Here is a 16,524-nt window from a genome sequence, read left to right on the forward strand (position 1 = left end):
AATGTTCAGAATTTCTACTAGTTGCTTATGTGCTTTATCATGCAAAGTAGACATGCTCAGCCAAACTGACATCAGCATAATTTTCACAAACACCCAAGGAAACATCACTCGGGAAAAGATAATTCTAATATGTGTAGTCTCTTAAGGCCAATATATCTTGTGGAGGATTTAAGTTTCTTAGAGTTGTTACACTGCTGTAGAAATATACTTTTTGGAATTCTATATTAATTCCTAAAGGTGGGTTAGATTTTCATTCTTAGTATGGTATGTGGCCTAATAACCTGAAAGGCCTCCTGGGACTCTGGCGTTAAATTTCCTGGATGCGGTAGCAAGCCTGCTAACAGAATCTACTGTCAGAAGTGTTGATGAATTTAAGGATTATCTGCATCATATTGTATTGCATATTGTAGATATGCTTGATAAGATCCCGGACTAATAAGATTGAGACGACCCTGACTTGTAAGAATCAGACCAGGGGAGGTTTTAAAACAGACTTCTGTGTTGCACAAAAGAAAGCTAAGGATGCTTCAAAAAAGTAGTCAGCTCTTACTAGCTACAACGCAGAAAGAAGCTTCCCAGTCAAGAGCCCTAACATAGCTCTCTGAAGTGAGGATAGTTACGGAAAAATGATAGTGCATGTACTTGTTAATCTTGCTGGAAGACATGGGTTTGTAACAGAGATGACTTGGCAGTATAGCAGCAAGTACTTGCTTGTAGATCAGGCTAAGTATCTGCTTGCTTTAGAAAATGCAGAGAATTCATGCAGGAATGTGGAAGCTTTTTCTGAATCAGTTCGATAAATATTTTACAGCTTTTTTTTGGCATAAAACAATCTAAACAAAGCCCAACCAAACTTTTAAGTGTTGTGAATTAGTTGTTTCTAGGAACCAGTGGCCTTCTTGCATTGCATGATTTGTCAGTAGGTCTTGGATGTGTTGATAGAGTTATGGTGTTGTGTGTTTAAAAAAAAAAAAAAAAAAAAAAAAACACAATCAAACACACACAAACTTGCAAGGGTCTAGTACAATGCATTTTGTATGACTCACTGAAGTTGAGAGCAAGTGGTATCTCCTTAGTAGTCAGACATGAATGTATGAGCTGACTGGTTTTACTTGTTACAGTCTTTGAATGATGCTGTATCGTAAATGTGCTTAGGGTTGCTGTGTGCTAATTAGTGTAAACAGTGGGATTCATACTCAGATAAGGAGGAATATGCAAGTTCTAATGTAGGGGTTGAGATAATATTGATTTCTGCCACCATACATTGTCATCACTTCCAGTTATGTAGACTTCCTGAATTCTGAAGGTGATTAGAAGCCAGACAGCTTAGATATTTGTTACTGGTTCAGTGTAGTTTAGATTGGTTAATGTTGAATACTACCATAGTACTAAAAGCCTTGGATTGGCTATAAATCCATTTTGCTTAAAATTCCAGAACTGCAAACTGATCTGTGAGGCTTCTGAAATTCAGTCTTTGGTCCCAGTAAAACTCGAGAAGAATTTTTTAATACTGAGTCCTGTAGAAAAGGAGACAGTTTGATATTAAGGCAGTTGACAAATGTGAGGCTTATCTACCTGAAGTTCATGTATCTGTGTCCTATTAAAAAGCTTTAAACAATGAAAGCAAAACAGGTTGTCTGCTTGTCAAAGGGATGCTGTTGCTGTGCATTATAGATTGTAAAAATGCAGGTGTAGTTTGTTGCATCTATTCATGGAATTGCTGTTCTGTGTAGCTATTGAAATAGAAGTTGTTGCTTATTTAGCATTTAACTTTGCCTGTAATAGAACAGCACTATATTTGGGTGAATATAAGAGAGAACTTACTCCATTGTAAATATATTAAAACACTAGTATTAAATGTGTCTTTATGCTGAGCTTCTTGCTGTCTGTGTGAGCAATACTTCTTGCTTTTAGCTAAAGACCCTTGATTTCTCCTAGAACTAAAGTATATGCATTTCCAAAAGTCTGTTTTGTGTCTGAGAAGAGCTTCTACTCATCTTCTGGCTGAATTCTCACATATGCTGGATCCAGGCTGCCTGCTACTGTAAATAAAACTCTGCTCTTAGCAAACTATTCATGTGCTAAGAAAAATGACAGTAGAAGACTGGATTTCTGTCCTGTGAGCGAGAGTGCTATTACAAACTGTTTCTCTTTCAGCGAGCTGGTGAAGCCATATGCCTTTCTGCTTCACTCATTGTCAAACAGTCTAAGCAAGGTTTGCATCCTAGCTTTTTTTCACTTGAGTCAGAAAGTTTAAACTGCAATGAGATTTTGGTTTTTTAAGTTGAGTGGGTTTTGCTGTTGAGCAAGGAACCGCATTAGTATTAAAGAACAGTGGAAAAGTCTGAACAGCATGGTCCTGTCTATCAAATAATACTCCGATAAGCAGGTTTTTGGCTTTTAAATTGCCTGTATTGAGATTCCTTCCTCTTAAATGAAGTTATACCATAATGAAACTTGAACTTCTGTAAACATTCAAAGCATTATTTTCCAGTGTGGACTTGACTGTCATAATGAAGAACACAAAAAATAAACCAAGAAAAAACTAAAAACTTAGGTGTGAGCAAGACGGAATTTTTCTTTCCTCTAGCACATTTTTGGTTGCTAGGTTTTTTTCCTAACTGTTACTGTTGAAGCCTATTTAGCATAGGACTTTAATTTGCACAGTAGTATGAAGTTACCTCTACTAGCAGTTCAAGATGAGCTCAAAGTATCTAAAGCAATTGAGCAATGGCAGCATGCGGTGTAGTAGGGGCTACTTAATATTAGTGAGAAAAATACCATAAATCAGCCTGTGCTTAGTGCTAGGAGTACCACAGGTCCGTTGCTTCCAGTACGAACTAGTTTGGTTTGCTCAATAGTGCTGTAGCTTGCAGTGTAGACTCTAAGCCATGTGTTAATTTGACTTGCTCAGTATCTCTGGTCTGTGCTATGGTCCTGTATCTTTTTCACTGCCCCTTCTCCTGTGTTTTCCAGCTAGTTTGCACTCTTGAAACTTGTACTAACTATTTTTAAGGTCAGCATTCTAGCAAAGGGAATATTAAGTTTCTTCCCTTCCTCTGTGGAAGTCTTTCATGTATTTGAAGAATATATTTTCTGTGGCTGTTGAAAGAAAAAAATCATGGGCTAAAATTGCAGCAAGTGAAATAAGGTCGATACATCAGGAAATACTTTTTTTTTTTCTCCTTACCGAAAGAAAGAATAAGCTTTGGATTGCATTAGACAAGAATGTTGGTGTTGCTGTAATTTGGTCTTGCTAATATATGTTTATATCTGCCAGTGCTTTTCAGGGGACAGGGGGTGACTTAGTTTCATTCTAGCTCTTTTTTCCTTGAGTCCTGTGTCTGACATCTTCAGTTCCTGTATGGATTTCCTCTTAGCTATCTTGTAGCTGGGTATAAGGCAATCCTGCTGCTACTTCTGCAAGCAAAATGTCTCATTTCTTGGTTTTTAGAAGTAATGGCTCCCAAGAGGTTTCTTCTGTGTATTTAACTTTCTTGAATATACAATATGTAGGGAGTTCATATCCCCCTACTTAATCTGATGCAACTTGTCTTCTGTAGTGCAGAATCTACCAAAATTCATCTGTGTTACTTGTGTAAGATCTTACAGCATAGGAAATACAGAACCAATATATATATATTTTGGTACCCTGTTGATAGGCTTGATAGAAGGTCTGTAGGACTGATTACGATGTAGTACATTGATTACATTTTCATGTTTCACTACACAGTCAGATGCTGATAATGATGAAGTCTGACCCCTTCTTTTCAGCAGTTACTCCTTTTACTGTTACTTCAGCCAGTGAAGCTGTTAATACTAGCAACTCTGCATGATTTGGGGAGGGGGAAAGGTTTGTGTTTTTATTTAAGTGGGTGGCTGGATCTGTTCTGTGTGCTGCTTGACAGTGCTTGGATTTCTAGCTTCAAACAGCTAGCAGTATGTTTACTTCACCCTGGCTGCCCAGCTGAAGTGGCTGCTCATCCAAACCACCTGGGTCTGGTGCCTTCTGCTGAAGAGGCAATGAGGTCTCAGTGCAGACTGCACAGGAAATTATTCAAAGAATGATTGAACATGTGTATGCTATGTGGAGCACACAAGCATGTAGCTTGCCTGCAGTGGTGAGCCTGACCTCATCCAGAGCTTTTTAACACATGGAATTAGAATGGCCTTAAGGGTGGTTTTTAATTGAGCTTTGTTTCTTCTTGCTCTTATTAAAATGACTTTTAAGTACACTGCAGTGCAAGTACTGTGCTTTACTGCCTTTCAGCAACCTAATATGAGGCTCATGAGAATTTGAGAATCTCATTCAGACTATAGTCTAGTAAGGCATGATCAGGTGTGTGTTTGTCTTATTAAACGGGGGGGGGGTCTAACAAGCTCAATTTAACAAAGTTAGTAAAAAAAAAAATCTGTATTGATAGCAAGAAGAGGACAACTTGTGAGATTTTTCAGTATTTGGAGTTTCAGATGAGATTTGAGATAAGTACTTGTGATAATAGTGGTAGCCTCGACAATACAGAATTAGTGGATCTTGGAACTGACTTAACTTTAGGCTTGAGAGAAATCCCACTGAAATGCAATAGCAGTCTCTTAAGTGCAGTGGATCTTAGGTTTTCCTGTGCACTGTATCCTGTAGCATAAGCACATACTTGGATGATGAATGCAGTGCTTAGCAGACTGCCATGTGAGCCTCTAAATTGTCTTTTTCACTTTTTGCCACCCTCACTGATTGGAACAGCTGCCCTTTCTACATACAATAAGCCTACTTCCACATCTTTTTAAAACTCATCTTGCTAATCTTTTCCTTGCTGATCTCTGCACCTTCTCATAGCTGATCTGTTTCCTCTGAAGCTGTATTGAGTCGATGGAAAGGTCTTTTGGGGGCAACATCTTTTAAAATGTGATGTATGCTTTGTATGTTGCTAAAAGGCAAGAGAGCAAACTCACATCTGTACTACATCTAAACTGGTGCTAGCACAAAGCTTCCCCAGTCTGCCAAACTACTAAACTTGATGCAATGACCTATAAAGTGGCAACAGTATTTGTTGTTTGCTAGAGGCTGTGTGTGGCTGTTGGGTGATAAGATTGCTAGCACTCTTATCCTGTTTCCCACTGTCTCACATACCATTCTCATGTTTCTAGTCTGCTTCAGCACTGGTCTTTCACTTCTAGTGTAGGGCTGTCTTTCTTGGATTTGCTGTTTGTCCATCTCAGTTTTGGTGATACTGTTCAGTATTGCAACTGATGAGGAGAGACCAAAATCAGTGGCAGATACCAGAATTACGTTACTGCTGATTGTTGGATGCCTAGGTATGATCCGATTTTGATGGGGCAGTGTCATAGTTTGCCTGTGCCCTACATAGCAGCAGGTGTAAACTTTGCCCTGCTCTCCTACTTCCAGGTGAATGGAATATCTGAAAAAAAAAAAAAAAGAACACCCAAGGTAGTCCTGCAACAGGTCATGTTTCCTTCTGTGTAGTTTATCACAAGTATTAGTGCTCAAAAATAAGGCTAAATTGCAGGCTACTTGTTATGAGGTGGAGGAGAAGGAAGTGCTGGGAAAGCACAGCTGTACAGCTGCTCCTTGGCCATGTGTTACACCCCAGGCAGGTTTAATGGCCTGACAGCTGGCTGGGGCAGCAGAGGTAAACATGAGATGCAGAGTTTGCCCACATGTTTCTTTACTACCTCACTATGGCAGTTGCCTTCATGATGCAGGTTTTGTTTTCATGATACATATTTAGTCCAGGCAGGTACCTTTGACTTGTCCTTGGTGTGACTGCAGTAATCGCTGCTGGATCTGTGCCTGGCAGCAGCTGTTGCTTCCCTCCATGTCTAGACTCCAGGATCACTGTTCAGCTGTATTTTGTGTGGTGTACTTACACTGCAGATGAACATCAAATACAGTTTCCCCATAACCTGAAAGCATGGCCAGATTTTGTAGATGGAACTTGGACATGAACTTTAGCCACACAAACTGAGACTCACTTAGTGATCCTGCTGGAGCGAGCAAAGAAGCACTTCTGCAGTTTCAACTTTTTAGTGCTATGCAATGGACAACACTTTCTTTTTGCTCTCACCTGCTTCTCTTGACCGTGAATGATCATGCTTCACATGAAAGCTTTTGAGTTGAAGCCTCTTCTCTCCTTGCCAGAAGGAAGCCTGCAAACGTGTTACTACTGGTAACTGGTGCGCCACAGCAGTGTGGGACCATAGAGCGATTCCAGTTGACACTCCAAAGAATGGACAGCTTTGCTTTCATCTTGGATGTGTGTGTGGTGCTTCAGGCAGCAGCCCCTTTCACCAAATGGGCTCCTACCCCCTTTCAAAGAGTTAACTTCAGCTTTTTCCAGGATAACTGCAGTGTCAGACCTTTGCTAGCATCAGGCTGTGACTGAAGAACTGGAATTCATTTTCTTCGTGCAAATAAAATGCTTAAGTGAACCACTGACATTTGGGGGGCTTAGGAGCATCTAGGATGCCTTGCATACAAAAGCAGTCTGTTTTGTAGACCAAAGTAGGGATTGGTCTAGAAAACTTACTTGAACGAAGTTCTTAAATTTTTTCTCCCACCTGGACAGAGGAAGCAGTAAGATATGAAATTAAGTCATGCATGCCACTGAATGAGGCTGCCAGCAAATCAAGTAAACAGGAGTAGTGTTCGTATGATTGTATTGTGTAGTCTTGTGCCAGGCCTTTACGAAACACCTCACGGCCAACAGGCAAGACTTTATTTCTTAGTATATACTGTAGAGCTAGGCACTCCTGGCGCTTCCACGATGTGGAGAATGCCTCATCCTTGGGAAGCATGCTTGTGGCCAATAGTCCAGCACTCTACAACGTGCTCTTGTCCTTTGAATACGATATCCATTTTAAAAGCTTAAAAACACTATTTTAGCCTGGCAGTGTTAGTATGTGTGGGTGGGCAACAGCTATCAGCATCGAGAAATGGTGTATTGAGGACACAGTACACAGACTGAGTAAACCTAAGTTAAACTTGGGGCCTGTGTTGTTAAGTGCTGTGGTTAAAAAAGGTGGCACAGGACCCTGCAGAGCAGGGAGGATGCATTTCTCCACATCCCTTCCATCCCTAGAATAAGGGCTTCTCTTTGGTTTTGAATCCCCCCATGGATGCTGAATTGAGCAGTGACGGTAGTAAAGCCCTTAGCTGCCACTTAGCAGAACAAAGTCACTGTCGCTCATGTCTCCCTTCCTCACAAGGGGTTCAGACACAAGAAGGGCTCTGCAGCCCTTCTCTAAAGACAAAGCATTTCTCACGTCTATCAGTGCATTGAAAGCTTTCCTATTCACACTTATGTTAACATTCTTATCCTGGAAAGGTTAAAGTTCACCAGTTTCCCAAGAAGTTCTTCCATGGACAGTTTTTGGCTTAAAATTTCAGAACAATTCTTCCTTAGATGCAGCTGTTGAGTATTTGTGCCCTTGCAAAGTGGACGGGAATGTACTGAACTCCCCCACATACTCCCTGCATTGAGTGTGAGTGTTATCTCATGTCTGCAACTCCCTTCCTAAGAGCCATCCAGTCATATTCCAAAACAAGCAATGGCACTGGGTGCACAATGTAATTTGCCTTTTTGTACAAGATTTTCCATTGCAAATATTGATCTGACCACCACCCAATGCTAGCTTGTTTAGACTGAGTCTGGGTTTAACAGTCACAAGAATACTTAGCATGCCAGAAGGATTTTCAGCTTGTGATGTCAAAGTGCTTTACAAGCTCCCCATGATGAATGGAGAAACTGAGGTATAAGGTATGACTTTTCCAAAGCCATACCTTTGCTTCACAAAGTCAGTCACTTTTTTATTAAAGGGTTTAGCCTGGGCTCCTTGAACAATCTGAGCGTGTAATCCCACACTCAGGAAATTTCATTCAAGTTTAGGCTAGAATTTCTTTAGCTGTACTGTGTGTCCATTTACCCTGAGACAGGGGCTGCAGCAAATGCCAGAATTTCAAGTCAAAGAGAATTCAAGTCAAAGCACCACTGATGCAGTTATAGTTCATTCAGTATTGCACCAGTTAACACACCAGTTACTTCTCTGTATGTCTGCTTTTGATTTGGTGGTTTATTTGAGTTATGGTAAGGGCAGCAGAGCTGGGATTATATGTGCTGGTTTATGTTTTCAAATCTGGACAACACTGGCTCTTTTAGATCCGATAAGCAAAATTTCTTCTGATTTCAAAGAACCTCTTAGGATATCTGTTCTCTCTTTGCTGCTCCCCCCCCCCCCCCCGTGGTTGTTTTTGTACCCTCTTTATCCTCAAGATGGTATGTGATGACCCCTGGCTGTAAACTGGTAGCTACATTCTAAGCCCAATTCTGTTTGCCCAGTGGTTTTGGAGGATTTTGTCTTTCCTCTTAGAAATTTCAGGGATGTCAAGTCTGATTTCTCCTGATTTTGCTGGGATGTCTCAGTGATTTCTATTAGAGTTTTATATCTAAAAGCAAGATTTAGTTTGTGCCTTTGGTCAGAATACACCACCACAGTCAATCTGCCTTTTGGGCCCTTGTGTCAGACAGAAATGCTGCAGCCACATGGCACACAGCAGTGATAGGCTGTAAATGTGCTCTTGCACCAAGCGGCTTTGTGCCGGATCAGGTGTCAGCTGTCCTTTAACAGCTGGTAGAAGGACAGGATGAGCACTGTACCATGTGCGCTGCCTAATTTGATGGAAATATGATTATCTGGCCATTCTAGAAACAGATCAAATTTGCACTGTGCGTGATCCAGGAGTGCACAGATCTGGAAACAACTGTGGCTCTGACCTTCCCTCATCCAAAATGTGAGCTGGCCACTGAAATGAGATAATTGTTGACAAAGAGTAGATATTGGCTAACAGTTTGACTGGAAGTTCTTTGCCCTCTCTGCTTGCTCTCAGTAGATGGGGTGTTGTCATTTTGTTAATAACCTAGTCACAGGCAGGACACTAACTCGTGTTCCTCTTCCAAAATCTAGTTACTCCACACAAGTATCCTTTCCCCTACAAAAAGCAGTCCATTAGCCCCTGCAGGACCCTAGCAGCCATTTACTTTCCAGAAGCCCAGTGTGACTTAGCATCACGAGTTTCTCTCCTTCCTCTTTGTGGGGAACAAAACCCCAGCTATTCTCTCTCCTTTAGCCTCAGCTACAGTGAGCATGCCCAACACATCACAGCTGCACTATAAAAACAGCTGGGATGGGTACTGTCATTAATTTAGGAAGCAGCTGGATGCTGCTGGTGGATGGTAGTAACTGACCCTAATGCTGTTTTTATATTTTTGTTTTGTAACAGTCAAGCCTGCTTTACTTCAGAGGCTTGGCCACGTGGTTGTGCCCATAACCCCATGGCAGCAAGGAGACATGGATCTCTGGGTGAAGGCCAAGCTAAGGGCATCTTCCTACTCTCCTTGCTCACTAGCAATGAGTGTAGTTTCTGTTTGAGGACACGTGAGGTATTGGTAGCTATGTGGCTGGTAACTGCACTTGCTTTCTATGCCTCAGCCCAGAGGCTGGAGAACAACAAAACAGGGAAAAGACATGGTACTGAGCAGCAGAGGCTGCTTTTCAGGCCTTTACAGTTTGTCCTGTACTGTGTGGAGTTGTTGCCAGTCCACGCTGAAGGTTAACAGTGACCTTTCAGCGCGGCAGATTGTGTTTGTATAGTAGTGATGTAGAGTACCCCAGGTTCTCTAAGCCTGCACAGTTAAGCCAGCTAGCAGTAATACAGCCAAGAGGTTACATAGTACCAGGGAAGAAAGTATATTAGTTATCCACGAGTGTTTAGGTTAGATGTTTCTTAATGCCCAACCAGGCTCCTATTAGACACCACCTGATGCCTGGCTTGTAATGAATCTCCTCTTGGCATCTGTGTGCTTCCACTCTAAACTGCATTCAGTAATCAGTAAGGACTGAGCTGCAATTGGGAGTCTTTGCCTAGAAAATTAACTCTGGAAAGGAGACTCAGATCTCAAATACACCTTTTGAAGAGGCAAGACGACAAGGAATCCAAGGTAAGAGTTGCTACTGTTCATGTCTTTCGTATATGATATGTCAACACTTCAGCTGAAGTATGCCGGGGTTATTCGTAATACAGAGTTCAAGCCATGGTCCTCAAGGAGGTGGCAAACACTTCAAACCTTGAACAGCTGCTGTACTCCTGCTGTTGCTGACTGCTCAGCTGTAAAGGGGTTGATTTCTTCCTTTCAGCTGACTAGTGAAAAATGCTAGAAGCTAGCTGTCTGTAGCAATGACAGGAGGTCTTCTCTTTGTGGTTGGCTGTCCTAGAGCTGGGTCACCTGGATCTCTTTGTTTTAGTCTGACACTACTTTGACCAAGTTTTACTACTGGCTTGAGGGCTCTGAATGCCATATGCAGCAGCTGAAATCTGTTCTGTGCAGAGATGGGCCTCATGCTGCTCTTGTAGACATTTCCTAATTATATATGGTTAAATGTTAAACAGGTTTTCCTGTTCTTCTTCTTAACTAATAATAACATGGTAAAAGAAAATAATGTGCATATATGAGTCTGGTTTAAGGGTACTGTTGGGCTAGATTGCCTACTTCCAACCTTTGAATTCTTGTTGCATTTAAAGGAATAATAGAAAAGATTACCACTACACTTTTTCATAGCAATCTCATGGCCATGTTCCTCAAATCCAAAATCTATCTGGAAGAGCAGCAGGTGTCAGCCTCAGTCCCTTTCTATTCTGTTGTGGTTTTGTGAGGGAAATTACTTCCAATCTTTCTTGCTGCTCATGTTTAATGGATAGATGATGCCTCTTTCTTATGGCGTAGTCAGAATTTTGAGAGTTAACAGTTACAGGTCTGAAATTGTTCAGCATGAAATACTTGTTGTCTGTTGTGCAAACTGAAGTCCTGCAGTGCTAAGTCAAAAACAGCTCAGTAACTTTATTGTAACTTCCCTTTACTTAGTTTGTATGTACATACATACTAGCCACAGGCTGTAAATAGGTAATTAGGGTCCCCCCTTGCAGAGCAGCTGACAAAAGCATGTTCCTTGCTCTCTGGGAACAGCTTCTTGTGTGTGAACCCACCCAGAGCGAGAGCACTAGCAGTGTCAGTAAAGAGGTAGTCTGCTTGTTGTGAGTGTGCTATGAAATACAAGTTAACTTGACAAACACACAACTTTGCCACTGTTGTTTTGTCCCTCCATGTTGCTGGGCACCTCCTTGCCATAAAATGGCAGTCAAAATGAAAGTGGAGGCTTATCAGAAGCGTTTGTCCAAAAAGAATTTCAACCAAAAATGTTAGAGTTTAGTTTAAGAATGCCTCCCACTGGAGAGAGCCTATTTCAGTTCCCCATTATAACTGAAAATTAAATAATTACTTGAATGCGTCAGTTTTGTTACCCAAGTGTTAACAAACTGGGGAGGAAACTTTGTTACTAAGACAATATTAAGGTAGTAACCTACATTTGACCTTCTGGCTTTTCCTACAGATGGGGGTGGATGACACCTAAAATGTGGGTGTACTCAGAGGGTGTGGGTATTTCTTGATATCTCTGTTCTATTTCTGACAAGTGCTGCCACACTGATAGGGCAAACTGCCTAGATACGGCTTGGTAACTACTTAGCAGCAAAATTCTTCTATGTAAAGCAGAGGAATTGAATCATGAGAAAACATTGCAGCTGCTTTTTCATTTCCTGAACAGGCTGGAGTTAGCATGTGGGACCCAAATACTATGACACTGGGTAGATTTTGAAATATCTATAGCCTCTTGCACTTACAACAGTATTTACTTGACAGAAAAAGAGATAGGTAGAAAGGAAACCAGTTTCTTGAGTTTAACAGCAAAAATTTGAAATTATTTGATAGGGTAGAAACAGCAGTCACCACTCTACTAGCTGTCTGTCGGTGATGTAGACCACGTGGTACATGTACGCAAAGATGATCTGTAACAGGATTTCAGGGTAACCAGGACTGGGTACTACAGTGTCTTGTGTGAAGCTGTTTGGCCTCCCAGAGAAGTGAGAAGTCTTAGCAAAATCCATGTGTCACACATAATTAGAGGAGATGCATCTCAATGGTTTAATTTTTTTTTTTTTAATTAAGATAATCTGCAAAAACATCTACCTAATTTTATTTAAGTATTTCTTGGTTTATTACAGTTCTCTTTGTGAAAGACTTGAGTGTTCAAGAAGCAAATATATTAAATCTCTCATACTTTAGATTTCCTCTCATGCTGTACATAATAAGTGGTGTTGTAGTTGTCTCTGACAGCTACCATTTACACTGCAGAGGCCTAGTTGAAGGTATTGTGGACCATCTTTCTGTTACTGTTCGATTCAGACGTGGTCACAGAAACCCGTCGTTAACATCTTCAGCGGTACACTTCATACAACCTAGTGCCTTAAATGCCGTTCAAGTTCCTGCAGTTCCTCTGAGCCTGTGCTAATGTGAGGTACTAAGAGCCCTTCAGCACTCACACAGATGTGCTGCATAATAACTTGGGGAAGTGTGGGAAGGACAAGTGTGCCTGTGCAAAGGACTGCAGGGAACTAAAAGAAAAGAGCTTGAAGCAATTTTTATTCCATTCTTGAAGCAAGAAATTAGAATAAGGTACTGTAAGTGCCTCTGACCTTAATTCTGTTTCATTTAAGGAATAATTGCATTGACCATTACAGCTTTTTCTTCTGTCTAGATTTCTCTTTGTCTTTCCTGCTATGTCTTAGCTAACAGTTCCTCCCTGCTCTCTCCCTTTTGTGTAGCAATTTGATGCATTTTCATTGACTTGGTTCAGTTTTAAGACCTTGGCAAACAAGGCCATTCTTCCCCCAGAAATAGCGCGCTCTGCTTCAGATTAAATCACCAATTTTTTTTTTTTTTTTTTAACCATCTCAAAATACTGAAAAGGGAGGAGTGGCAGAAGGTATCTATTGATCCTTTGCTAAGTACAGTGGCAGTTGGAAACGTTCTTAAATACTAAACTAGAAAGATGGATAGAGCTGAAATCTGTGAAATACAATGAACCTGAACAGTGTGAATTCTTTGAAGAGGGTTTGTTGAAGAACAACCACACTAAAAGTGCCTGGAAAGCAACCAGGACATGTCTATGCCAGCAATCCCAGAGGTGCAAAGTCTGTAGATAGCACAGACAGAAGGGCATGTGGGCAGAAGAGGAGGAAAGGATTAGCCAGGTGGACACAGGAGTTGAAAGGAGAATGCACTGATGACACAGGTATGCAGATTGCATGAGGAGGTCATTGGCAGTTCTCTCTTGTGCTCAGAGGAGAGGGATCAGGGCAGTGCAGCACTGCTCTGTGTTGTTTTTGTCACTGTTTTTTTAAACATGAAAAATCCCGGGGAGGTGTCAGGGAAACCATCCAACCAAGGCAAAAGCAATGCTTGGGCTCATCGTCTGTCCTTATTTTGCTGCCCCAGAATCTAGTGCAAAGCAGAGCCGTGGATAGCATGGATTTCGTTGTATTAGGAGATGGCCATGATAGGGAGTGCCTGATGTTTTCTTACTACTGATGTGTCTCGGTCCTTCGAGTGTTCCTCTCTAGCTGCATTCATTGGTTTTTGTATTTTCATCAGTGACACTGATAAAGAACACTGGAGGGTTCCCCACCTTTCTCCCTGGTTAAGCGCATGCTATAAGGGGAACTTGAAAGGGAGCTGTTAAAAGGAACTTAAGAGAGCTTCTTCCTTGCTTTGCACAGCTAAGACCGTGCAACATCAAAGCTATCTGCTTTCTGAGTGTGCTTTCCACCACTCTGTCAAAAATGCCTGCATGGCCTGTGCAGTGAGAGAAGGGGATCCATGGCAGAGAACATGGCTGCTGTGACCATGAGGGTGGCTTACAGGCTGGCTGGAGGCGGGCCTCCATCCTGGAGAAACAGCATTTGTTTCCTTGATCTTTTTCCTTTAGTGCAGTTAAGTTCTGGGCAGGATTTTCCACCCACATTCGCCAAGCTTTGCAACACTGATGGCAGCACAGTGTGCTGAGGGTAGGAAGAACTGTGGTAAGAAACACAAGTCCTAACCTCTCTGAGGTGAAGACAGTTTTTGCAGACAGTGTAGGCCAGGAGGTGCTGGGATGGGGCAGGAGGAAGGAAGAGGAAAGCGTGGTCAGTTGATTATCTCCTGACTGGTAATTGTAGAAGACAGTATTATGGGTTGCCCTTGGTCAGCTGAAGCAGACCTTGTGTGCTGTTTGTTTTCAGTAATAGAATATTTTTAAAGTCTGACGACTGGGGCTTCTTTTCATCAAAGCTTTTCGAGGTAAGACCCTGGCACAAAGCCTCGCTGCCCATTCCTTTCTGCTGTCCACCATCCATCCTCATTTTCTTCAATGACAACTACAATGTCTCCTTCACTGATGTCCAGTTCATCCATGTTCTGAAAGGAGACAGGAAAAGGAAATGTGGTTAGCCTGAGAGCATAGGAGGACCCAAACATGTATCTGGTGGGGTTTTTTTACCCTGCCTTTCATCAACAGTCTGCCAGTGTCCTTCTGGTTGGGAATGAGCCTGAAATACCAGACAGTGAGGTATTAAACACTTACTGAACTGGCTATTTCCTTAAGATCCTCAAATTTCCCCAGCCTCCACGGTGTGTCCTCCTGAGCAACTTGACTGTTGTGTTATTGGGGAAGGCCAGAAAGGGTTAAATATGACTGTCCTAAACCAACTAACCATGACCATGCATAGTCTGCAGGTGTTGCTAAATAAAACAGTGCACAGCTTAATTCCCGAAGGAGATGATAACTGTGTGTCTACTAATCCAGGCCTTAAATAGGTCTCTCAGTTCTTTTAATACAGAACAGCAGTGACCAGTGGAGGTACAGCAACTCTTCCTGACATAGGTAACTTTTATCTCCGAGTCAAATGGAGTAGTTGCAAGTAAGCTATTGCTGAACTCTCAGGCAGCTATCAGTATGTTCAGTGGTGCTGTCCTATTTTCCATGGGAAACCACTTTGCTACCCGCAGTGTAGTAAAATAGAAAACAGTGTAAGAGAGGCTTCCAGATATGTTGACGAGTCAGCTAAATCTAAATTTAATGTACCTGACTAGGTAAGAACGGACTCAAAAAGTGAGACGCCTCAATATACAATATACTAAAAGTAGTAACAGGCTCTTTTCTCAGCAGGGAAAATCTGTGTGTGTCACATTTTTAAGGCAACTCCTCGAGTAAGGATCTGACAAAGAAATCCAGCAGTTTCCTCAGGGGAACTGCCATTAACGGTGAGGTACTTTCAGCTGTGCTTGGATGAAATTTCAGGCAAATAATAAAAGTGTTTAAAAAAAGCAAAAAAAGAACACATAATAAAAGGTGTCAGAATGCTGCTGTACCTAAGAAAAAGTGCTCCTTTCCAACCCTTTCTCTGTTTTCATAATTTATCTATTTTGTCACATGCCAGCATTTCTTCAATGTTGGCTATTGATGGCAGGTCCCTTGGTGTGAGGGTCTCTCTGCACTGTAACATAAGACCTCCTGGATGCTGTTCTTCTGCTAATCTAAAGCTAATAAAAGGAACCTTTAAACTGACATGTAATTGAACTGTGAAAATCCCATTAGGGGAAGCTAATAGTTTAGCAAGAGTCCAAGAGGTTCTGGAGTCCATCTGAATAAGCAAATTTTCATAACCAGTCCATTCATAACCTTTTACTAATGGTACTATGCCTAGATAGGTCTGAAGCCACTGAGACTTCAATATCCCAGTTAAGGATGCAGGTTGCTTTTTATAGCAATCTTCTGGTACATGGACCACATCCACCGTGATTCTGCAACTTGCAACATGGAAGTACAGGGGAAGAGTGTCATTTTTGGGGGTTCGGTCCTCTCTGGCATGGAGTGCCAGTGTGTTAAAACTGGAGCAGGACTGTCCAGATGGTAAGTGAGATCAAATGCAGAAGAGTTTCTAGATAAGCATCTGTCACATATTCTTACATGAGGAATCTGTAGCCATTTTCCTTAGGAAAATATTTCTCAAGAGACGTAAGTTCAGAATGCACAATACTGCATACTTAGCCATCATCCCCTAAAAATAGTTTTCCTTGTGTTTGCGGTCTCCTGTACATCTAGAAGGAGGTTGTAACAGCTCAGCAGTAATTCAGAAGTGATTACACATTAGTGTAGTCTTGCAAAGAATCTTACTGTTTCATCTTGAGGCAGCATAGTCTACCGATATGTGCCAAGAACTGGCAGTTGGGATTCCTGGCTTCTGCATGTGACCTTGACCAATAATTCTGTAAGTGTCTCTCACTGTAAGGTGAAGCCAACACCTCCCTCACGGAATTAACACGTCAAAGATGTTTGGATCAACATCATCAATTTTAAATCTGATGCTATGAAATATTTATTTTGAAGCCTTTCGTTACCTGGGCTGTGTAGTCATAGAGTACTCTGTAGTCCTGTGATGATGTGATTCCAGCTTGTTCATTTACATAAATGGATGCATAGACTCCATCTGTTTTCTCTGCTAGGGGAAGGGGGAAAAAAAACCACAGAAAAACAAAAAAACCCACAGAAACGGAGTTCAGTTGCTTATAAATGCAT

At 41.6% G+C, this 16,524-nt stretch overlaps 1 protein-coding gene across 2 annotated transcripts in view; it reads right to left on the reverse strand.

Moving 5' to 3' along the window:
• Positions 1-12,152: 12,152 nt before the first annotated feature.
• The window catches only part of PSTPIP1 (proline-serine-threonine phosphatase interacting protein 1), a 59,557-nt gene continuing 55,185 nt past the window's right edge, over positions 12,153-16,524 (reverse strand). The window contains exons 14-15 of one of the 2 annotated variants that reach the window (XM_010571654.1): positions 16,347-16,444; positions 12,153-14,363 (exon numbers count right to left, since the gene is read on the reverse strand). In XM_010571654.1, coding sequence (XP_010569956.1) covers positions 14,232-14,363; positions 16,347-16,444 — 230 coding nt within the window. In that variant the 3' untranslated portion in view covers positions 12,153-14,231. Of the gene's footprint in view, positions 14,364-16,346; positions 16,448-16,524 lie in introns of both variants that reach the window. The other variant, XM_010571653.1, reaches the window with a different exon arrangement.

The sequence above is a fragment of the Haliaeetus leucocephalus genome, unplaced genomic scaffold, assembly GCF_000737465.1.
Source record: "Haliaeetus leucocephalus isolate CR32 unplaced genomic scaffold, Haliaeetus_leucocephalus-4.0 Scaffold339, whole genome shotgun sequence".
Lineage (NCBI taxonomy): Eukaryota > Metazoa > Chordata > Aves > Accipitriformes > Accipitridae > Haliaeetus > Haliaeetus leucocephalus.